Source organism: Dermacentor albipictus, chromosome 10, assembly GCF_038994185.2.
Source record: "Dermacentor albipictus isolate Rhodes 1998 colony chromosome 10, USDA_Dalb.pri_finalv2, whole genome shotgun sequence".
Lineage (NCBI taxonomy): Eukaryota > Metazoa > Arthropoda > Arachnida > Ixodida > Ixodidae > Dermacentor > Dermacentor albipictus.
In genome coordinates this window covers 15,126,278-15,150,290 of record NC_091830.1, presented here as the reverse complement: position 1 = coordinate 15,150,290, position 24,013 = coordinate 15,126,278, and the positions used below count along the sequence as shown (strand labels likewise).

The following is a 24,013-nucleotide window of genomic DNA, read 5'->3' as shown; positions in this document are numbered from 1 at the left end:
TTGTGACGTTTTGACAAAAAAAAAAAAACTGCTGAAATATTCTTAATTTATTACTAAAATTAAGGGCTTTGTGTTATCAACATTATTGTGATGTCATGACTGCACAAAATTTGCTGATGTCATTTTAATTTGAAACTAAATTTGGATTTGAAACGATAGATCAGGATCACTCACACTGTTGTGACGTTATGGAACGAAATTTGGTGACGTCATCTTAAGTTGACACTAAAGTTAGTTTCGAAATGACAGGCCTAGCGTTATTGACATTGTAGTGATAATAACAAAAAAAAATTGCTGACGTTGTCTTCATTGAATACTAATGTTGGTTTTGAAACAACAGACCTAGCATGATCAACACTGTTGTGACATCATTTATGATGCAAGAAAATATGCTGATGTCATCCTAATTTTGTACTTAGGATGGTTTCAAAACAACAGACTTGGCCTCAACAACATTGCGACATCCTGACGGCATTGTGACATCCTGATACAACATTTGCTGACATTATCCTAATTAAATACTAAAGCTGTTTTCGAAAAGCAACATTGCGTCATTGACGTTCTGATGGCACGACGCAACCTTTGCTGACATTGTGTATCAATAAGGCTAGATATGTACTGCTAATAAAAGAAATTAACAAATGTTCTGTGTGCGTTTCTGGCAGCATTTATGTGTGAAAAATGCAAAGACAACCAGTTTTATCTGACTAGCTATTTGTTGTTCAAAGACGTACGAACATAAAACAAAATTTAAAGAAAATGGCATCTATCGTAGGAGTTGAACCAAGAAACAAATCAATGGCTGAGATATAGGCACTCCACCACTACTACACTACCCCAATGCATTGCCTGCAAAAAAAAAAAAAAATGTTGGAAGCTTAAGCTTACCCTCCTAGTTCACAAAATGGCTTTAATTGGTCCCATTAGACAAAGCATTATAAATGAGATCCTTTCTTTCGCAACGTAAATTACACCCTTAGACTTAAATGACTAGCGCAGGGACTGGAGGTGTAGATGATCACACATTCACAGCAGCTATAGAAAATTTAATATTGGGAAGATCAGTATTGCCTTAGCGTACAGCCTCCCCTACTCGCTGTCATGGGCGGTAACGTACCTATGCACCACCGGAATCCCACCAAACATTGCGGATCTGGGGACGATCAGTTCGTGGACTATCAATCGTTTTTCGCATCATGTAGTACATGGCACATTGAATGATTCAAGCAGTTTTGCCCAACCAGCCATTTGGCGAGCACTGGATGTGACATTTCTGAAAGTGACTGTCCAAGAATATGACACCTACAGTCATAACAAAGATATGAATTGTGCCATAGCACAACATAACACTCATATGACATCACACTGCCACTGCCATTAAAACTTATTTTTAGACCAGAAAGTTGAGCTAGTTGGTAGGATTTCATGTAAGAAAAAATGTTAGGCATGCAGACACGGACACGAGATGAAGTTGTGTTGTTTGTGTCCTTCTCCTTGTGTCCGTTTCTGCATGCCCAACTTTCTTCTAACAGAAATTATTCCTACTATTTTTCTTCCATCGCAGGAAAAAAAAAAAAAGATGGAATTTGACAGTCAAGAATGCACATATCAGGTGTTCACTTTAGCAATGTCCCACAATACACAACAGCACGACTGTCCTATGTGCCAATACGCTTTGGGGTCTACATATGGTGGCAATCTGTCATTTGGCCAAATAATATCTGTTTATGTCATGCAACAACTGTTGCAAGGCAATGCCGATTTTGACCAGAGCAAACACAGGTCGACTGTATACAAAGCTCCTTGCGCCCTACGCGGCAGGTTTGTCCAAGTGGATTTTCATGAGTTATGACCCTAGTCACAGAGGCTCTTTTCCGTTCGTCAGCGACTTAATACAGATCGATTACTACCTACTTGATCATTTTCAAGCACGCTTCGATCATGCACGAAAAGTTCGATACAAGTCGACTTCGATGGGGATGCGTGTCAAATCGGGACCGTCTGCATCGACGCTTTGTCAAGCGTTATTGATTGCAGCTGCTCCAGCGCTGAAGAACTGTCACGCGGTGCTTACTCGACAGTTCGTACTGTCGCAGCAGGGAGAAGCGCAGAGAAAAAGAAAAATGACGTTCGGGCGCTTGTCGCTCCTTAGCAAAACGACGAGTATGCCATCCGTTTCCTCCGAACGATGCATACACCGAGTCGCTTATCGTGAATAACAGGAACACGAGAAAAAACACTCGGCAATCTTTACTGGACGCGGAACGGGTGTTATTTTGTTTTATTTTTTCTATCCTTCGTGTGTCAAGGTTTCGTTCGTCGACTCCAGCAGACCGCTCAAGATAGCCGCGGGGTGCGTTTCATCAGACGGTTTTGATAGAAAGGCATCGGTAGGCGAAACCATCATATCGCGGTCCCGACTCAAAAGAGTCTGTCTCGGCCTTTTCTTTTTCTCTATCTCTCTCTCTCTCTTGTTCCCCAGTCTGTTCGGCGACACGGCGTGCAAATCGACGCTAAGCGAAAAAGACAACGCACTTTAGTGGCCGTCCTGCTGTGTGTGTGTGGGTGGGCTATCGGCGCGTTCTGTCTAAACGGGCAGGAAACAGCGCTGAATGGGCGAATCCGTGAGACGGGACACCCCGAGCAGTTTCGATCATGCTTACTCGCATCACCGATCGTCAACAGATCGCCATCCTCTTGGGCGTCGACGGGACGTCGGAATGTTCGCCACCACACTGGGGTTCCTCTCCTGTCGTCCGCTAGCTAGCGTCGAGACGGCAACACCTTGAGAAGAAGCATGTACACCGCAAGAAAACTCGAACAACAAACACACACACTTCGCACCGCTGCGCTCTGCACAGTGTCGTCACATTACGGCTATTTTGAGAACTGGCAGCGATGCGCGACAGCGCCACTTAGGTAACATTTAGTACTAGGCACTCATTGAAACTATCATCACGCATTTGAACAAGTTACCGATCTTAAAGGCTATGCTCATAACAGCATTATGCACTGATTGTGATTGCAGAACTAGAAACATCATATATTGTACAATTTACGCAGTATAATGTAAAGCACAAGTATGTTACTTCATAAATGTATTTTTGTTGCTTTAATGTAGAAGATTAAAATACAAATCTTGAAGGCAATGCTTCAACAAACGTGTTTGATATTTTCTCTTGAAAAAAAAAACTGCTCTAAAACTGTAATATTTATATTTTTCTGATGTAAAACTTGAATAATAAGTACTTTTTAAACGTAGCTTAATATTATTTTAGGCTTAATTAAACATTTTTGTTTATTTGTTGCGACTTTCACTCGTCTTGAATCCGTACTTGTAGTGACTAGCGTCTTCTGTCAAAGGCCTTCCCATAATTCACTACGCCGGAAAGAAACAAGTGTGGTGGAATCGTTCATTTTAAACGCAATATAACGTCGTTGTAACTATCTGATTTGGAATATGCGATTCCGCTAACGGGAAGGATTTCGTGAAGGTGAGCGGCTTTCTATACTTGTCAGTGAGGTACTTCAGTGTGCGTAATTTGGACAGCAATGACGCGCGCCAAGATAGCAGACGAGCATGACAGACGATGGCGTCGTTTTGTATTGCTAACCGTTTGCAAAAATGTTCCTTAAGTGTACACACACTCGATGTGTGACGATGCGTTAGCTCGACGCGGCGAAGATGTTTGCGGGCCAACTTTATATTGCGCTCGTACACATTTGCTGTACTTTGGTGCAACGGTCCTGGCGTAGAATGTTTTGGTGCGTCGACTGCTAGGGCTGCTCGGACAAAATAGCGCCTCATTGTTCGCTTCGTCCGCATTGGCGACCGTCGCGAAAGCGGCTTGACCGAATGTAGAGTCGCTCCCCGTGTGCGAGGACTTAGAAAAATCGGCGATCGCGATTACTTCCATGCAGATCGTCAGCTTAGTCAGAGGCCCGAAATAATGTTAGGCCTAATTTTGCTTCTGGACTTCTAGGCCTAAAATTTCATGCAGAAGACATGGCGCGTCTGCACCGCGCATCTTCGCGCAGTTGCTGCTTGCAAGCGATGCTTGTGTCGCTGTCGCGTGCCTTCCCACTTGAAGCCAATACTAAGAAACACTCTCGCGTCTCGACTCGTGACAAGTAAATTTGTTAAAAGTGACACGATTTCGCCGTCCCGTGAGCGTTTTGCGCGTCTCCGTTTTATTATCGCAGAACGTACACAAGGCGGTGTGCGCTATGATTCCGAGCACTGCGCGGAAAGCGGTGAACGGAGCCGGTGACGCCGAGATGGACGAAGAAAACTCAAAAAAGAACTTCGGCTCCGTGCCGCTCTTGGACATGCTCGCTGAGGTAGCCTCGGCCACGCTCAAAAGCGACCCGGTGCTGCTGAAAGATTCCACTCATAAGGTAAGTAAATTTTCCCGAGCCGCGCGGCCTTGCAGACGAAAGTGAAAGGAAGCGTGCGCTTTTCGCCTCCTGTACTGGCCGCGCGCGGTTTGTCGCTTATTTCGCTTAAGTGTGAACGTCGGAGTGTTTTTCTCGCGGGCGAGTCGTAGTTCTCGCGTCAGCGGGCGCGGTATCAGCTGCCGCGAGCGCGACAAGGCAGCGCCATGAAAAATGAATTCTAACGGGCCAATATGGCGTCCGCGTAGGCAAGTGGCGCCGCCTTCCGGCTTAAGTTGCGCTTGTCGGATTTACTCGGGTATTTAATTTCTTTTCAGTTCTTATTTTTTTTCACTGAAATTTGTGATTTGAAGCAGGGAAATAGTGTTATGATGCCGTAGCAAAGAAATTACAACGCGCATTTGTCAAGGTTGTAGGTCGCGGTGATTTCCAAGTTACGCACCTTTTCATTGGTTCACCAGTTCGCGCACTTTTGATTGGGGTCTAATTTCTCGGTCGTGATTGGCTCCCTATCGCTGTCGAGAATTGCGATCCTGATCGGGCTCACTCACCAGCGAAAGTGGTTGTGTGACACCGGTAATAGTGTTAAAAAAGTTCAATGGTAGCACTTAAACTTATTTGTGTGAATCTAATCCGTTTTGCCTTGGAACAACCTTCTGGTTTCTTGTTCTAACCTAATAAATATTGTCGCCTCGAATTTGCTGTAAGGGAATGCTTAGCTTTACTTAACCACTAATTTCTGTCATCATATTGTTTTCACCATATTGGAAATAATAAAAGCTCTCTAATATGTAGTCACCCTTGTCAACTCTTGTTGCCATAAAGCCTACCAGCATGTATATTCACAAGCATTGAGACTCGTGCTGTTGAAGTTACATGTCCAAATGAAGTAATTATCCATTAAAACTGTTCTGAAGAAAAGCGCTAATAGCATGCAATACTCGCGAACCAACAAAAAGCACTAAAAACACTTCTGTGTGAAAGCTGCGGCTTTCACACGTGAAGGCTTGCCAAATTATTGAAAAACCTGTGCAGGCCATCCTCTCCATTTTCATTGAACGACTGAAATGACAGATTTTCGCCTAGAAGTCGTAATAGGAAACTTTATGATTAATAGAATGTGTGGTCCAATAATCTTGGAGGCCACAGTTGTGAGCATACTGCAAATGCTCTGTGAACAAAAAAAAAAAGCAGCACTCACCCTACTGTGTTGAATTTTAGAGCACCAAAGTGAGGGATGGTCAGGAGCTGACTTGGAAAAACGCCTACTATGTCACGGCAGTGCTAGGGAACATCTAGCATCGGAAACTATCACATAATTTCGGTCATGTATTGGATGTGGTGGCATACATTATCATTATTGTTCCATAACAAACACTCTTTTATGTTTGTCATAGAGGATGCGCCTTTGGCGGTGAGTGTCAGCTGCGGCCATCTTTTCCAGGCGCGCAAGTCGGCGCTTCAAGCAGATGCCCTGGTGCTGGACCAAATCCGCATTCTCTCGGACCGTATGCTCCTGGACATGTTCTCGGAATTCACAAGCAACGAGATGCGCCGCACCTTCAGCTACCGCTGCTATCTCATGCCCAGCGTCTGCGCGGAAACATTCTCCAGCTTTGGCAATGAGAACAAGGCCCGCCTCCAAATGAAATCTCACCTCCTGGCCCACATTGCCAAGCTCCTGGCCGAAGCCAATGGTGAGAAAACTTGCCATGTTCAGTGAATATACAGGGTGCCCCCAGCCATCATCCACTAAATAAAGAAAAAGAAGGCAAAGCCTCTGTAAATGAAACAACTGTATGTTGTTTTAATAGCAACCTGAAGAAACGTCCAGAATTTTGATATAGTATTTAATTATTTAATTTGTAATTATTAATTACTTAACATTCCAATGATTATACCTGGTTATTATGATTACTTGGCAGTCTGCTTACCGCTGTCACGAAAGCTAGTGTACTTGAATGTGGGGATTGCTGCTTGCAGCAGTTTCACGCCCATACCAACATAAATGTCATATCGAAGTGATACAACTGTCTGGTTAGGCACACGGTGCATTTAGTTCATTTGAACCATGTCTTAGAGCATCACTACTGCGGCACAGAAACAGTAAGTCAAGTCAGCTTTTTTTTTTTTTTTTTCTCACTGCCTATATTTTTATACATAAGAAATAGCGTGCCAAAAACAACTGAAATTGAGGTTCTTGAATGTGTTCTGTTACCTAGTGCTGGCATGCCTGCTGTATGTTTTTGCTGCTTTAACGCTCGTGGAAAAATTTCTCTTACAGCGCCTGGTAGGCAAGGCAAGCCACCGTTCACGGCGGAACCTCTCCAGGCCCGAAAACGACGTCTACAAGGTGAGTCGACCTCCTTGAAACCTTGGGCAGGGATAGAAACTAACCAAGTTCATTTTCGGCTCTCTGTATCTCTCCCTGATTCCCAACTGTGAGGCCTTCCTTCTGTTGTTGTGGGTGCATTCTGAGGGGAGGGGGGGGGGTGCGTATTGCCTACCCAGTGCTGTTTTGACGAATCACCAAAGACATCTTACTCCAATTCTTGATTTAGAAGCCAACTGCAAGAAAGTTTTTGCACTGGGTGAAAAGCATAGTTTCATGTGGTGTCGGTATGGGGCTCTTGCATTGCCCAGGGGGTGCTGCGAAAATGGTGCTAAAAAACGCCCTCTATCCTCACTGGGTAGTACCAAGCTCGGTCGTCTGCTTCGGAAAGCACATTTACAATATGGACCCGCCACTTTCGATTTTGTTGTACCACGGCTTGCAGCGAATATCGGCCGCCGAAGATTTTTTTCAGAGGTGGCACGTTGCGTAAAGGCAATAACTTATGCAACGCCGAATACGTATACGCCGTTCAAGAAATAAGCGGCGAAGTTTTAGCACGGTGTCAGTTGCAAGTGAAGCGAGTCGCGCACGAAGTTGAACTTCAGGTAAGGTGTGTACGCTGCTAGATTCAGGCGCACAAACGCGAGGAAATGCTTGCTATAAGTGAATTCACAGCAGCGATAAGCCGGCATCATTTGTACGGAACTGCTTGAGCGCATGACGCGTGGCGACGGCAGCGGTCTTTCGGCATGCAGCAATGTACGAACTGCTTGAGCGTACGATCGTATGCGCCGCGACGGCAGCAGTCTTTCTACATGCCGCGAAACGGCGGGCCTCCTGCAATCTTTGTTGACTGCATGCTGCTAGACAAGTAGTTATGCCTGCTGCACTGTAGTAGTGGCCATCTGTCCCTTTAGCAATTGATAAATACCTGATGCAATGCTATGAGCTCGCAGTAATATACGTGCGAATTGCGCGAGCTCGTGCGCTGCTCGCTTGATGTAGCTTTTAATGACAGCGCTCGAACATCGATGTGCTGCAATCAATACTACCTTGCTACACTGCCTCAGCGTGCTGGCTTCAGGTCAAGGATAAGCACACTTAACTCTCTAACCTGTGCTGCTCGTAGTGGGGTAGTGAATTGTCATCGAATCAGCCCAACCATTTGTGCTCATTTGCACGCACCACTTCGCACGGGCTGAATTCTTAATTGTCGCTGTGGCCTGGTCTCGAATCGTGAATCACCAGCCATGCCTGCTGCTATGTCGGTCTGCCGTCGGGACTGTAAGTGCAAAAGACCGAATTTTAGAACGCAGATAAGCAAGGTTCAAGACAGGCGAAGCAGTCAGCATGGCGCGAAGTTTCGCTTACCCAGCGCGACGAACTGCAGCTAACCAGCACGCCCGACGCTTCGCTTCGTGAGGCCTTGAAGGAAAACGGTAGAATCTGATTTTGGGATTCAGGCCTTCTTGTTCATGGCACCCGATGACACAGAAGTAACGATGGTGTCACTTTTTCGAGGCTGAGCTAGGTCTCTCCAGATCGGCGTCGCCGATTCCTTCTGCTTCCAGCATTACGTCTCACCGAGAGTCCGTTTCCGTTAAACTATAGGCTGCGACGAGCTCGCAGCGTGGTCTGTGAGAAGTGACAAGCATTTTCGCACTCGCAACAGGGCAGAAAAAAGTGCTAATTGAAGCAAAACTTGGCCTAGAAACGTGCTTCGCCACAGCCAGGGCTCAATACGACCCAAGCTGGTATGACCCAGATGTGATTTCCCGCACCGCCACCAGGCGCCACTACTATACCTCAAACTCCTGCGCAAGACGCCCATAGAGCAAACAGAAATAAGGGTGGAAACATCACAAAAAGCCAGTGAAAATATGAATTTTTTTATGCCAGAACTGAAAAAAACAAGAATGCCACCAATGCCACTCCTTGGAAGTCACGCAGAATCCAGAATGCTAAGAACCTAGCAGTACTCTTCTGGTTGGCCTCCAAGATTACCGTCACACTGAAGATCTCAGAGGCTGTGTTCTGAGGCCTGTGCAGTAACTGCTAGCCACTGGGTGAGTTCGCTTAAAGGCTGTTACTAAGAAAATTAGACTATTACCAGCTCTGCAGCTTTGCCAAGATTGCTTCAGTAGCACATACTACCGAATATTTCACCAGTTTATTCAAATTGAAATTTTTGTCGCGGTTGGTCTTCACAATAAGTTCAGTTGCCCACTCTGGCGATTCGTGTGTCTCACAAAATGCTCCTTTCTCTTTTTTTGTATATGCAGAATCCGAGGGAACTGGCCGAAAGCGCAGACGACCGCAGACCAAGCAGCCGTCGGGGGTCAGCAAGAATGAGCGGCGAGCGAACTGCTCGTCCACCGTGCACGCTCCCACCGCTGGAACCGCCATCAAAAAAAGTCCAGCACGACCGAAGAGTCAAGCCAAGCCAGTCGTGACGAAGACAGAGAGCAAGAACGGGCGGCCCATGCTCAAGGTCAGTAGTGTTCCCACGCTACTTAGAGCTTCAAGCATTCTCCTTTAAATTACTTCCACACCTGGAGTTTAAGCGGCTAGAAGTGGCAAAGAGCAAAAGAAGTCTGCTCGCTGCACGATGAAAAATTAAGCACTGAAAAATTAAGTGGTGGCTGCAGTTGGTCTCAACCAACTTTTTTGCCACGGAGAGTTCTAAAAGTCATTCCGGTTTACTGGAAGCTGCAGTTGCATACAAACACCCAGTCGTAAATTGAAGATGGCTTCCAAAGTGTAATCTGCTGTGCTCACCTGCGATCAAAAGCTACCTTGTTCCTTCTTCAGTATCAGTATTCCTTCTTTTCAGTGTCTGTTGTTAAAATTCGGTGCTTAAGAAAAGCGCAGATGAGATGCAACGTGTGCTGCAGAGACTGCCTTTGATAATAGATGGATCAATTAAGGAATGCGCTGCTTGAAATGGTGTGGTAACAATGCTGGCACCACTATGCATACTGCTGTGTGCACAGTAGGTAATCAAGTGTGAACATCTCAGACATACTTGGCAAAGAATTTTTGCCCGCTTTGGCTGTTTTGCTCTTTTGCTGCTAACATGTGAACCTATAGCCTTTTAGGGAGAAGTCGCATTGCTGTTCCATCGTGTGCATATGAATGTCCAGCAGTGTAGGCTTTCATACCTGCCAACCCTCCCAAATTTTTTTGTGAAGTTCTGTAAAGGATGGTGGCCAATGTCATAATTTGGTCAATGTTGCACTAAGTTTTACAAGAAGTGAATTCTGTTCACAAAAAGCTTGTCCATCTATGACCCTTCCATTGGAAGTCTTTTGATAGTAAAAGTACGCCAGAGGCATGCTTGCTTCAAGCAACTTTGTACAGACAGGTTCCTGAAGCAAGTGCGGAATCGGCAACAGCAGTGTCCCTCAGAAAGTCACTGTGATCTATAAAAACACTGTGTCGCTTGTCAGGCTCTACTGTTACGAGCTGCTTGTGTAGTGCATCTAAAGGTCAGTCATCGTTAATAAAGCGTTTATAGGTCCCACAAAAGGCATGTGCTCAAGGCAAGCTCTAAAAAAAAAATGAGCATGCTATCCCTCCCTCCCTTCCTCCTGTGCCATGTCTATGGGAGTTGACAAGTTGGCAGGTATGGGCTTTGGATTGATATCTCGCTTGAGTAATCTGAAGGCACATCTAGCGACCAATCTTCCGTCCGTCACAAGGGCTGTCTCTACTAAAACAGCACATAAGACAGTGTTTTTTGCCATACCGGTATTATTATAACGAATGGTGCTTGAATAGGAGCATCAATCATATAGGGATAGTTGCAGCTAAATTGCCGACTCATTTGTGTTCACATTTCACATCGAGGTAGCTAATTATGGTGCACACACTTTAGTACCGCATTAGAGTGCATTACTTGCTTCTTTCATCAGGAATGAAACCAGAGGCAGATGTCATCTGAAGCAATGCCTGACAAAAAATTATATTGATGTCACTTCAGTGGAACAGTGGCATGCGATGTGTCATTGCTGGAAGAAATGTGGTTTGCACCACGTTTCATCATTTCAATGAGAAATGGCGCCTCTTGTTTCATTCTTGCAAAAATGTCGCCCACAAAAATGTGAGTAGTTATAAAGATTTGCATGCATTATTTGCCTGTCAAGTCTGGAATCAATTGGAAGGACACGTCGGGTACGACAGTGAAAAAAAAAATGCCCATTTCGTGGCAGTGGCGCCGTCTACCACATTAAAGATGATTTACGTAGCTCTCAAGCGCATTGATGTTAGGCAAAAAAAAAAGTTTTTCTTTGCTGCACCAGAACACCCTGTCATTGCCAAGTGACAAGTGAAACGTAGTGCATGGATCATATAACTGCTCCAGTAATTTGTGCCACCACTGTTCCGTTTCCGCAAGAAAGCTCACCGTAGCCTTTGTTTAGGTGGCTGTGAAATCCTTGACGACGCCCAGCAATAAGGTTAAGATGCCCCCCGCGACCAGCAAGCTGCAGAACAATGCGCCGCCCAAAGAGGAGAAGCCACCGAATACCGCCAGCGAAAGCTGGGAGGCACAACTGGTCAAGCGGGACCACTGCTACTGGGGGCCCGGCTGTCCGCTTGCAGTGGGTGAGTGATGCTGGCAGCCTGGTTGTGTTGCGCAGAGCCTGTTTTACGTACTTTGGCCGTATACTTGAATTGGATTGGATTGGATTGGAGCCAACTTTATTTATGTAACTCGAGTAACAGTGCTGGTACAGTCGAACCCAGATAAAGCAAATTATTCTGTATATTTAACGCATGAAACTTACTGATCGACACTCATGTAAAATACCATATTTACTTGTGTAAAGCCTGTACCCTCACTCTGAGCGCAAAAAAATTTGGACAAAAGTTTCGCTTAGCACCACACGCATACTGGCATGCCCGCAATCTCGGAGGCTATGCCTGTATGCTAATTAATTTCTTCAGGCTTCCACTAGATGGCACTAGTTACGCATTGTGGTCACGTGGCGCAAATCTATCATGCTTCATTGGTGTCACCTTTGCTGAGGTGCTGTGCCATTATTTTGGGGTGCATTAAGAAGGCATTAAGAGCACAGCTCAACGCTTCAGTGAATGGTCATAAGCAGACCTCTTGTAGCATCTGCACCCTGTAAAATATAAGAAAAAAGAAAAGTGCGGGCCTTACACAAGTAGGTATGGTGACTCTCTCATAATGAATCGGACATTGGCTGTATCGAACTTGTCGCATTTGCTGCCAGCACGATAAAGCCATAAGGTTATATAAATGGATTCTGTCCACTTACACATAGCTTTGTCTTCAATAAACGGATTCTTCTCTAGCTTTTTTAATGTCTATTGGAAATGAGAACTCCATATAGGATGAACTCATCACAAAAGTTCATCTAAGTTCACCATGGCCGAGTTGGAGTATTAAAAAATTAAGTTATGGGGTTCTATGTGCCAAGACCATGATCTGATAATGAGGCACACCATAGTTTTCGACAGCAGAAATTTCGACCACTTGGGGTTCTTTAAGGAGCACCTAAATCTATACACGGGTGTTTTCGCATTTCGCCTCCATTGAAATGCGGCCACCAGGTTGGCCTTCAAACCTGCGACCTCGTGTTTAGCAGCCAGACACCATAACCACTAAGCAACGACTGCAGGTCCAAGTTAGACTATACTGAATTTCATGATGTTTCAGACAATTTTTTTCACGTGAGCCTCTTGGTTATTACCAAGTACAACTGTACTGCTTTCACAAAGGCTGATTTAAAGGGTCATTAAAGAGAAACACCAAATCAGCACAAAAATATTATTCCAAAACTCTATCTTTGTTAATTTCTTGTTAATTGATTAGTCAAAACTTCAGCTTCTCTTTAATTTCCTGCTGAAACTCCTGCGCCAGTACGTCAGTAAGGTGTCATTAATTTCAGTGTATCTTCTCATATTTGGACCAGTGTGGCTCGGTAAAAAGTCTCGTAATGTGCTAAGCTCAGTCTTAGGCACTTTCTAAATGCAGTGTAGTCCATCATTACTCATAGACAATTAGCAAAATTTCTATATGTAACTCACTTCCTGACATTATTGAAAACCAACATTTTTGAATTTTGGGGGCGTGTTATACACACCAAAATATGGTGCTTGCAACGGGAGATCGGGGCACCGCTGCATGATTTAGCACACTGCCAAGAGCATGTTCGGTGACACAGTATGTTCGAATTAACTGTCACAAACTGTTACACATTTGAATTATCGAGTGCTTTTGTGTACACCTAATTTTGCCAGTACCACAGTGTCAGTTCGAATAAACCGGAAGGTCAAATGAACGAGATTCCACTGTACTAACCATCATTAGGTTAGAAATGGCACACCCAAGCATCTTTGTGTACCCAAAGCGCCGGGCTCTGCTTGCATTCTTTTGTACTTCCTTCGTACGCCTGGCAGTTTGCATTCCGTAACTTTGGGTGTGCAAAACCTAAACATTCCTGTTTATAGCTCCCATGAACACTAGTGCCAGGGTTCTGGAATCTGTAGTAATTTTAGAACGAAGCTCGATGGCTCACGCTTTGTTATTGTCGTGGCCCGCAACATCATCGTCTCATGAGAATGCCGTATGTCCCTTGCTTGCACTGTCGCAGACGACTCCGGAGACAGCGACATGGAAGAGTTGTGTAGCGACTGTGTGGAGCACCGTCCCACCGTCCCTTGCCAGTCGGTCATTGCCACGCCCGCCTTCCCGTACGTTTATGTGCCGCTGCTGCCCAACACCTCGTCCGTGGTCGAGGTGACCACCCCTGGAGGTGGCATCGGCGGCAGCCAAGCGAGACGGCGCACGCCAAGCCCAATGCTCCAGTCGTCCGAAGACGAGGACGAGGATGAAGACGAGGACGAAGATGAGGAAGAGGAAGAGCAGAGGAGTAAGCAGCAACAGCAGCAACCCGCGGCCAAGGGCAGGGCACGCCTGCCGGGCCGGAGGGGCACTGCTGCACAGGCCGCCGAAACCACCTTTGAAAGGGTGAGTTCAATTTCTAAATTTACGCACAAGTAATCACTTTTATGTGAAAGCACTGCAGTAGTAACATTCCAATGCTGGCCTTGCTTATTTTCATTCCAATTCAGCTGCCAGTTGCCTGTCTAAAATAGTCGGACTATGACTCAGTAGTCTTGCAAGCCATCTCAGCTAGTAAACTTTAACTAGGGCACTGCTTTTATGGCCCAGGTGTGAAATCTCCATTGTTTTTGGTGTGACAAGAGATCCACAGTCTGCTACTAAAAGTTGTGTCCCTTGTACAGCTGCTGACGGTCTTGCATACATTATTTTCTCCTCACAGAAACTTGCACTAAAGCACATCAAGGCGTTACGAAACAAGCGACGCGACGAGCGAGGCCCCCTGGTGTGCAAGATCTGCAAGACCAAGGTGTTCACGGCCCAGGCCACCCTCATGTACCACTATCGCAGCCATGCAGGTCAGGGCTCTCTCCTTTCTTCTTTATTGGTACAAGTGACCGTTACCAGCATATTGGATTCAGTTTTGTGCTAAGCTATTAGCGCCACCACACTCTGTTGCCAGCGCCTCCTTTACTGGATGTCTGCTAAGTGGCTCGTGCTCTGAGCTGAAGTGGCCTGACTTGAACTGGGGAAGGGGAGGAGGTGGAGGCAGGTTGGCGCCGAAAATCGGGGGTTTGATGATATTGTCACCACCACCAGCAACTGTACGCTTTGGTGCTGGTTACTCCGACCATACCCTCCAAGATAATGGATGCAGCAATAATGAAAATCTCGGAGGTCAAGTGCCAGCTCGCGTGGTGAGCCGCTAGTGGGGAAGAAAAGCATGGACAGTTAATTGTACAGCTTATGCAGCAAGCATTCAGAGCACAGGCAGCATTGTTTGAAGCAGTGTACTTGGCTATGGAAGCTGGGATGCTTAGAGACCAACTGTTTTGCACTAGTGCAGTTGGTCTGACTGTAGTGTGACTGTAGTGTGACTGTAGTGTGACTGTAGTGTCGTTCAACAGCACAGCCAAGGCACTTTTCTGCTGGTGCAAAAATACAAGAAAAATGGTAATTTCATGGTATTGAGTGTTATGTCGCCAACATGAGTAAAGAAAAAAAATTTTAAGTGTCAAATGTGTACTTTGTTGGGGCTTGCCCTTTAAGGAATGTTTTGTTGCAGTCAGTGAGGAAATAGGTGCCGTCCCCCTTTCACTCTCCTAGTGATGGCATTCTCAAAAGTAATCTCAAAGGCCATGATTTTGTCATACTGCAGGCGTTAGAAAGGACCGGTGACATCACGGCCGCCATTTTTTACACTACCCATATACTAGATCTTCGTGAATGTTAAAAGTAAAAGCATGTGTTTTTCACATTTTGAAAAATGCACTTTATTTCCACTCAACCCGTGAACAAATGGGTCAACCACCCTCACTTTCCAGTTTCTGACTTTGAAAAAAGGGCTTGATACAACACATGTTGATATGGTGGTTTGTTCACAACTTGCACTATATTGTAGAGTGCCCTTTATGTTTTGAACTTATCAAGTGACCTGGTCAGGTGACTGGGTCACTTCAGTGCTTTCTCAGCATCAACAAATCCGCTCTCTTTGGCTGCTTCTCCTTGGCAGGCATCAAGCCGTTCAACTGCAAGATCTGCGAGGCAACCTTCACGCGACAGCACAGCCTCAACTACCACATGCTGATCCACAACAACAAGAGCCGCTTTGCATGCGAGGACTGCGGCCGCCACTTTCGGCACCCGAGTCACTTCAAGGAGCACCTGCGCCGGCACACGGGCGAGACACCCTACCAGTGCACCGACTGCAACCAGAGGTGGGTGCTTTCTAGAAAGTCTAGCAAAGTTCCTAGAAAAAAAATTGCCTGTGGTTTAGCACTGGTTAACCCTAGTTGAATTACAAAAGCAAGAGCTGCGTGGCTATGCTTCTTCTGGCGTCTCTTGAGCACGTTGTCTCTTCCTCGCTTCATTCTGTCGTGGTTGCGTCTCTTTCACGCTCTCCATAACGACTAAATACACTGAGGCAAAGTGCATATATATATGTATATATATATATATATATATATATATATATATATATATATATATATATATATATATATGTGTGTGTGTGTGTGTGTGTGTATGTATATATATATATATATATATATATATATATATATATATATATATATATATATATATATATATATATGCCCCCCGTGAGGCAACACCTCCTCTCCCTCTACCCCAGCAGAGCACATCTGGTGGAGCGGGTGGCGACGGCAGCGGCGCTATCTGGTGGAGCGCAGCTGCGGCATTGCTAGGCAACGGTAACTCAAAGTCGCTCGTTGGCTACGGCTGCCTACATACAGCTTACGGCGCAACGAGCCGAAATGGCTCGCTGGCTGGCGTAGCTTTAAAATTGCATGGAATCATGATGGACCTGCAGGGAGCATTTTGGGCCTTCGTTGGTGTGTATACTTAATTTCATACATGGCACACAGTGCTCCGGAAGCTACGCAAGTATTCGGTCACAGAATGCTCACTCCATGCATTTCAGTGTGCAGTTGTTTTTGATCAATGCTTTCTACGAAATAAGTACTTCGTATGTCGCAGCTGCAACTTCTGGATGCAAGTTTGCATTAAATGACGCATTATTTCTGTGCCTTTGTGCTTCCAGCACGGAGCTTACTAGGTTTGTCGTCAGAGCAAGTGATGCACTGTGGCCACTGGTCGCAAAAGCGTGTCACTCGTGTTTACTGCCAAAGACAACAATTCATGTTGCCGTGTTTGGTGGTAAATAAGTTCATATTTCCCATGTCTCCTATGTAATAACTATTTATTTTACTGTATAAAAGTAAGACACCTATTTTTACACTGAATTGCATGAAGCATATCTATATCTTTCATATCTGATGCACTATTTTTTCGTCGCAGATGCAGGCAGTGTGAGCAATCTCTCTAGCTTTTATAGCATTGCCTGCTGTGTATGAAACGGAGTACTGTAAAGCCTCGTTAATATGTACCCGCTTAAGAGAATCGAATGGTTAAAATGTAGATTCGACGAATCCCCAACCCACTCTTCGTGAAGCCTTATGTATTGGCTGTCTGCTTAAAGCAACACGATAGGCAAATATTATGTCAAGCTAAAATGATAGATTAATGCTCGAGAACATCTCGGGCATCAATATTATCAAGAACAGAGCTTTAGTACTAATCGCGAACTTGAGGTAAGTGTGGGACACGCTTCGAGAGACTCCACCGGGACATTCAAGTGCTAGCCTGATGGTGTAGCGACTTCTCGTTGTGATCCTGCCACTAGTACTCAATCACTAATAATAAAAAGAACATTGCATTGCAAGACAAAAGAAAATGGTACTTGTCAACTTCTATTATATTCTTAAATGAAAAAACTTGACGTTACCCTTGACAACAACGTGGGCAGTTCAAAGGTTTTGTTTTCACTCTACTCTGCTAACCGCCCTTTCGAATTTCAGTAGTTTCGTTATCGCGTAGTGCTGTGCTAGTGTTGCTGGCTCACAAAACTCACACAAACTGCAAGTAGCAGAGAATGAGGCCCATGGCAAAGAGTTTTGAAGGCAGTGTTTATGATTCAGCACACGCTTTCCTTTCCTTTTTTGCACTGTCAGCTCTCTCTGTCTTCGTTTCTGGTTGCACTTGTGCACGATTTCTGCAAGAAACCGTAGCGCTGGCTGTTGGGTGCAGTTTTACTCAGCGAAGGCAGCAAAGGGTGGTAATGGTGCACTTGAATTGCACTAGAAGTCTATTTTGGCAACGCACGTCAGAAGATGCAAATTTTTACTAGGCCTATGGTGCATAGTTATGCCGCGTTCCTGCCGGGTTTATACATTAACAAGGTTTCACTGTATAAATTGGGGGTGGCCCCACTCGCAGCTTGCGAGCCTGCGAAAATCTGTGTTGGTCCACATGTGGCTTGCGGCTGGCTGCCTGGTCAGGCCATGAGGATCGCATGACCAGGTAGTTTGTCTCGTCACACCTGGAAAGGCAGTGGTGAATGTCTGTTCATGTTACAACTGGACACTCTGTGACGAATGCCTGACCAGGTAGTAGTACGCCTGGTCACGTCACAACTGAACAGGACGTGACAAACTCCTAGTCAAAATTTATGCCTGGTTATGTCACAGCACTGTTGCGTCACAACCAGGGACTTCACCTTGCCAGGCAATTCTTTCGACGTGTGAAGACAAGGACAATGAAAGAAACACGAGCAAACATGGGTCGTATTTAGTTTTAAAGGAAAAAATCAATAAGAAGTTAAAAGATTTGGCCCGTGTCGTTTTTCACGTTTATTTTGCTGTCCTTGTTTCTCTTTACCTCCACAAGTATAATGCAGTAAATACCAACTTGGTCGAATTCTCCTAAAGCTTGGTCCTCTTAACGATTTGACATTAGTAGCTCGTCATCACCCCCCCCCCCGTCCTTTTCTTTTCGTAGCTGGAGACGGACAAGCTTGGCTATAGCTTTTGTATCAGCCGTTGTTGGCAACTGGTGTTTCTTGGGGCTGCCAACATTACAGCCAGTGACGGCACATCGCCAGGTGGCTTCCTCCAATTTTGTGCGCTCGTTATTGCACTGCCCCGCCTCCCTCCTTTCTTCCTGACTGGAGATGGACATATTGGCTGACTTTGGTATTGGTCGTTTTAGGAAGCTGATGTTTTTTAGCAAGTTAGAGTGGCTGTGTGAAGACACTGACAGTAGAATCAGTGATGCTCAAGTCTTCAACACTAAAGCTTGGCGCAGCTCTTCATTAGTACGATTCCTTCTTTGGTGCTCATGGAGTTTGGCCACCCCTGACCGGAATCGACACACAAGCCCACTCCTACCTGTTTGACAAGTTGTAGAGCAGGTTGCTGCCTTTTTATGTAAGCAGCCACCCTCGGCTCAGGCCTGTACATGAAAGCACTTGAACTGGTTCACGCTACTACTTCAAAGTACTATGTGCTTAATCACTGCATTCTGCAGGCATGTTCAAAACTCATAATAATAAGCAAATTACATACGACACGAAAGTACCTCTGTTATATCCAATATTTGTTATAAGCATGCATCTATTATGTCCCGACATTGGTAGTAAACATTTTAGATTTAGTTTGTTATATCTGATATCTGTGTTCATTATATTAAGGTTTGAGTGTATGCTACTAAAAGCTATTGCATAAATTGGACAAAAATGTCAGTGATGGATTTTAATGTCTCAAGTTTACACAATGGGACTATGAGGGATGGTGTAATGGAGAGCTCTGGATTATTTTTGACCACTAGGTGTTTTTTTTTCCTTTTACATAGTTACTTTTTAAATGTTTACCGAAGGCATTTTACATGAGCGTTTCTTAATATTGTCTCTATTGGAATGGCACTGCCGCAACTGGGAATTGAACCCACAACATTGTGCTCATTAGCAGGGATGGGATTTTCTAGCTACCTATCAAAATCAGAATCGGTTTTATTGTGATAGTTAGAAAGATTACAGTACGTTTAATATGCAGACTTAGTCACTTTCGTGAGATTTCACCTGACTCGTCACCAGGCCTGTCAACTTGTACGGCCTATACAACGTTATCGATGTCATGCGAAGATGGTAAGCGTACACTGCAGTGACAAACGTGTGCCTTCATTGTCGCAGGTTCAAGACACGTAACACGTACAAGAGGCATTTGAAGACCCGGCACGGGAAGATCCTGACGGCACAGGGGATCCTCTCTCTCGGGGAGTCTCGGCCCACGAGCCCAGCGCCAACGTGAAACGGGCAGCCGCTCCTTTGTACAGACAATCCTCCACCCCTCGTGCCACCAAAATTCACTCAATCTGCTTCCCTTGCATCCACACTTTTGTACAGCCGCTCCTTTGTAAAATAAAAAGAAACACTGATATGTCTATACAAACACTGCTCCTTGTCCAGGCCTTCTTTTTTATAACATCAAGTTGGGGACGTATTTCAGGCGGTCACTTTTGGGAATAATTACTCTTAGTGTACACTTATTGGCTGGTCCAGCTGAGCCAAGTGGCTGCTTGAACACTACGTTACACAAGTGATAGTAGCACAGAAAGTGATCGTCCAAGAGTACATCCCTTGGTGTGTGACCAGTCTACCTTCCAAGAGACTAAAAGAAGCCTTAGCTTGGGGCTAACTATGATTTTCTCATTCAAGTATACATGTAAAACACAATGTGCTATTATTAAGCAACCACTGGACTGATTCAAACGAAACTTGTAGCATCTAGGAGGACAAGCCTCGCTCTACTGTTTTGACACAGGTAACCTAAAGTGCTTGGCGTTGGGTTTGGATATTTATTGTGTGTTTTCCCAAGTGAAGTTGTTGCTTAAGTAGACGTTGAGGTACTCTTATGATGTCAGCGATTCTCGGGAATAATTATGCGATATGTAGGGTGCTTAATATTTAGAGGAGATTTTTGGAGGCAGGTGATTTATATACATACTACTAGTATTAGAAACAGCAATGGCTGCAGCACAGATCTCTGCGGAACTCCAGATTGGACATGCGTCATAGGCGACGCCTCATTGGTAGCGACAATTTGAACATGGTTAAGGAAAGCTTGAAACCATTTAATTATTGCATGGGCAATGCTAAACACATTTAATTTATGCAATAGGAGATAATGGTTAACTGTGTCAAAAGTTTTAAACAACACAGACCTTGGTAACAACGTAACTGCAACTTTGCCATGAAAGCTATTTTTGAAAAAGGAAGTTTCTGAATAATACAATGTGATGAAAATATAGCTAATGCAATCAGAACATTTCTTACATGAAAAGCTTCCATGCTTTTGCCAAGAATCTTGTGCTAAGCAAAGCTTCCACAAGCGAGTTTTATGGAACACACAAAAATGCACAGTCATTTTTGCCCAGGTCGTAGGATTTCTGCTAAGCAAATACGACTGTACTGCTTCTCTGCTTTAATTTGCAATAACATATGTGCCCTACGGGGGAATAACGGAAGAGTTAATTAGCACCTTTCAGGTAATTAACAAAATTATTACTGAACTTTTTTCTTGCCGCTAACGTCTGCCCAGCCTTGTAGCCCAACTGCAAGAATGGCAGGGGCTACAGTTATACTGTGGTATGACAGTTTCTTTTAAAAGAAAATATTCTGCAAGAGTGGAGAGGCCTGGTATCTTGCCCCTTTAGCGCACTGCCCAAGTGATTTTGCAGCTGCAATGTGCGAGTGATGACTGCAGACTTATTGAGAGCTAAGATGACAAAGCAAATGACATAGCTTGGGCCTCTCTCAGTGCACGTAGGGCACCACTTCTGGTTTTTCAGCCTCTTTTTCCCTAGAGTTTGCACACGCAGTGCTGGTTTTCAGCTTCTGTAGCAGGGACCCAAACATTGCATTCAAGAACGTCTGAGGGAAGCCGGCATTTGAAAGCCTGGTGATCTGACTCAAAATTTGCCTGCATCATATGCATGCATCAGTTGTGCAGGGCCGGTTGCAGGCACTTCGCTTAGCAGCCTTTGAGTGGGCCAAGTCATAGAGCAAGGGCTCTTGTTTTTCCATGAAAAGAAGTATGCACAGCAAACATAGTCACCTGAAAACACGGAATTAACATCTAAAAAGAATGATGAAAATCTGGTTGGAAACTCATGGTAAAAGACAGCCTTTCGTGTTTCCTCAACAATTGTCTTCACTCAAAGTTTCGATTTCATGGAATGGTGAAGGATGCCAATCGTTTGTAACAACTATAACTCATCAACATCATCCTAATGACGAACCTTGAACCCTTCTACACAACGTCGTCAGAATTTAGCTGTCCTGCAAAAAGAGCTTATCACTTTGTTGTCAGAAATGATGACTCAGATTGAAATCGCCTTACCCTGCACGGCATTACAGAAGTGGTCAATGAAAGTACGACACTATTAGTTATTCTAATTTGTTTGATGAGAAAATACGTTGCCCAAGGACTGAGAGATGGCAGAGACTTTAGATTTCAAGGCGGCTGTACGTGCCCTGTTAATATAAAACTGCAAGGTTTTCCTGAAGAAAGCTTGTGTCTGACACAATAAGCTTTTGTAGTTAGCTACCTGGAAGTTGAGATTTGTCGGACAAGTGATGCACAGCTGAACACTTTTTGTAAGCAATCTCGAATAAACTAAAGAAAGAACCACCTGGTATGTACAGGGACTATGGATAAAGGAAACATCCTTAAGAGGAAGCTTTAGCTCGAGCCCAACTCCGACGCGGCCTATTCAAATACACGTAAAACACAAAAATGTTTTTCTGAGATAACCCGTGGACCGATCTTAATGAAATTTGTTGCATGTGAGAGAGAAAGTTAAATACTAGTGACTGGTCGGAATTTCGATTTACATCCCGAATTACATTAAAATAATTTTGAAATATTCGAAAGTTTGAAAAAAATAGAAGCACGAAGTTTACAAATTCATAGCTCTGCATCAAGAACAGATATCGTGGTTCTGTAAATGGCATCCATTAGACCGTTAAAAGTGGACAAATTCGATATGTCATTTTACAGCTTATGTGAATTTGTTACATTGTGTACGAAGGTTCTGCAAAAGCTGTATTTACATATCACTATTTTTTTTTAGATTCATGTGTAACATATCAATTTTGTCTGCTTTAGATGTACTATTAGATGCAATTCACAGAATTGTATTATCATTTCTCGATGCCAAGTTACAGAGTTGTAAACTTGATAGTTTCGTTTTTTGAAAATTTTCTGTTTTTGCCAATTTTTAATTAAAAAATGAGGACCTAAACAAAAATTCGAGACCAACAGTGACCAGATTTTAAGTTCTTCTTTTAAATGCAACAAACCTTCTAAAATTCGATGCAGTGATTGCCAAGAAAAACTAACTGTCCTTTTACATGTATTTAGATAGGAGCGCCCGAGCTAAAGCTTCCTCTTAAACGGAAATGCCGATAAACAGGACAAGCAAGCTAACTCTGGTTAGCGACCATTGGGAACAATGTTAACAAACGTCGTTTAAATGGAATGCATCGTTTTGTGAAATCTCGTCAAATGGAACTGTAACTGAAACCGCACACCTACCTGACTGGCTGTCATACTTCACATGGAACCAAAATAAGTCAAAAAGATTGTCAAATGGCGATGCAAAATTGTGAAAAAAAATCCAACCCATCAACCAGTTGCACTGTGGTGGCATTAGCAGCTGCTATGCTGTTCATGCTACCTCGTTTTCATGTTCCTTTGCTCATTGTGATGGTGACGGTCAAAAAGCAGGGCATATGAACTCCCAGCATATGATATAACTCGTGTGAAAGAAGCTGCGATATTCTAGAGTACAGTAACGTCTTTTTTTTTCTTTTTTGCACTGCAGTGGAATTAAAACACTGGACAGTTTTGAATCAAAATGATTTTTCATAGTTTTTGATGTTTTTCGCACAAACGGAACTTTAGTTCCTGTTCCTTCAAGTTCCGTCTAAGTGGAGCCCACTGTTAGTTCCAGCATCTGTCACTATTCGAGCTGTTACTGTGTTTAAATCATGTTACTAACAAGCCCACAATTCTATCGCTTTCAATATACTTCGTTTAGGCAAGCTCAGCAGTTGCATAATGGAGCCCGCTCATTTGAACTAAGGCTTTCTCTTCAGAGGAAGCTTTAGCTCGGCCCTTACTCCAATTTTCCTGTTCGAATACATGTAAAACGCATAAACGCTTTTCCGACACAAACGCCGAACTGATCTGAACAGAATTTGTTTAGTTTGAGAGAACGAGTTAAGTCCTAGTAAGTCTAGGAACCAGAATTTTGATTCGGGGCCTGGAATTGTTAACGAAAATAGGCAATTTTAAATTTAAGCAGTAAGTTTACAAATCCGTAACTCGGCACCAAAAACAGACACCCAGCTTTGTTAACTGCATCTGCCGAGAGCATACAAGGCAGACAAATTTGATTACATGAATTTACAACTTATGTGAAACTGCTACAATGTTTAGAAGAGTTTTGCAGAAAAGTCCTACTCGTAAACTAGCAGCAATTTTCAAAGCAGTGTATAATATATCAATTTTGTTAGGTATTATTAGGTACAGTTTACAAAATTGCAATATCCTTTTTCATTGGTGAGCTACACAGTTATAAACATCACAGTCTCATATTCAGAAATTTCACAATTTCAACAACTTGTATAACAAAATTGATGGCGTAAATAAAAAAAAATCTGTTTCCAACAGTCACTGGATGTTTCACGTTTGCTTTTAAATGCACTGAATTTCATCGAATTCGGTGCAGTGGTTGGCAAAAAGTAAGATTTCTTCGTTTCCATCTAT

At 44.0% G+C, this 24,013-nt stretch overlaps 3 protein-coding genes across 6 annotated transcripts in view; 1 reads left to right on the top strand and 2 right to left on the bottom strand.

The window, feature by feature from the left end:
- Positions 1 to 2,887, bottom strand: part of Ehbp1 (Eps15 homology domain containing protein-binding protein 1) — a 66,705-nt gene extending 63,818 nt beyond the window's left edge. For 3 of the 4 annotated variants that reach the window (XM_065449021.1, XM_065449022.1, XM_065449020.1), the window contains exon 1: positions 2,664 to 2,886. The gene's annotated coding sequence lies outside the window, so the exon portion shown is untranslated. Of the gene's footprint in view, positions 1 to 2,663 lie in introns of all 4 variants that reach the window. The other variant, XM_065449018.2, reaches the window with a different exon arrangement.
- A 478-nt stretch (positions 2,888 to 3,365) lies between these two features.
- On the top strand, positions 3,366 to 19,635 carry LOC135915834 (myoneurin-like). Its single transcript, XM_065449017.1, has 10 exons — positions 3,366 to 3,494; positions 4,204 to 4,398; positions 5,840 to 6,092; positions 6,680 to 6,748; positions 9,013 to 9,221; positions 11,152 to 11,335; positions 13,354 to 13,730; positions 14,047 to 14,182; positions 15,337 to 15,541; positions 19,372 to 19,635. Exons 2-10 carry the CDS (start codon positions 4,228 to 4,230, stop codon positions 19,487 to 19,489), a joined length of 1,722 nt encoding a protein of 573 aa, XP_065305089.1. The 5' UTR covers positions 3,366 to 3,494; positions 4,204 to 4,227; the 3' UTR covers positions 19,490 to 19,635.
- The window catches only part of LOC135915833 (serine/threonine-protein phosphatase 4 regulatory subunit 4-like), a 49,400-nt gene continuing 42,478 nt past the window's right edge, over positions 17,092 to 24,013 (bottom strand). Inside the window, exon 19 of the mRNA XM_065449015.1 lies at positions 17,092 to 17,724. Coding sequence (XP_065305087.1) covers positions 17,577 to 17,724 — 148 coding nt within the window. The 3' untranslated portion in view covers positions 17,092 to 17,576. The remainder of the gene's footprint in view (positions 17,725 to 24,013) is intronic.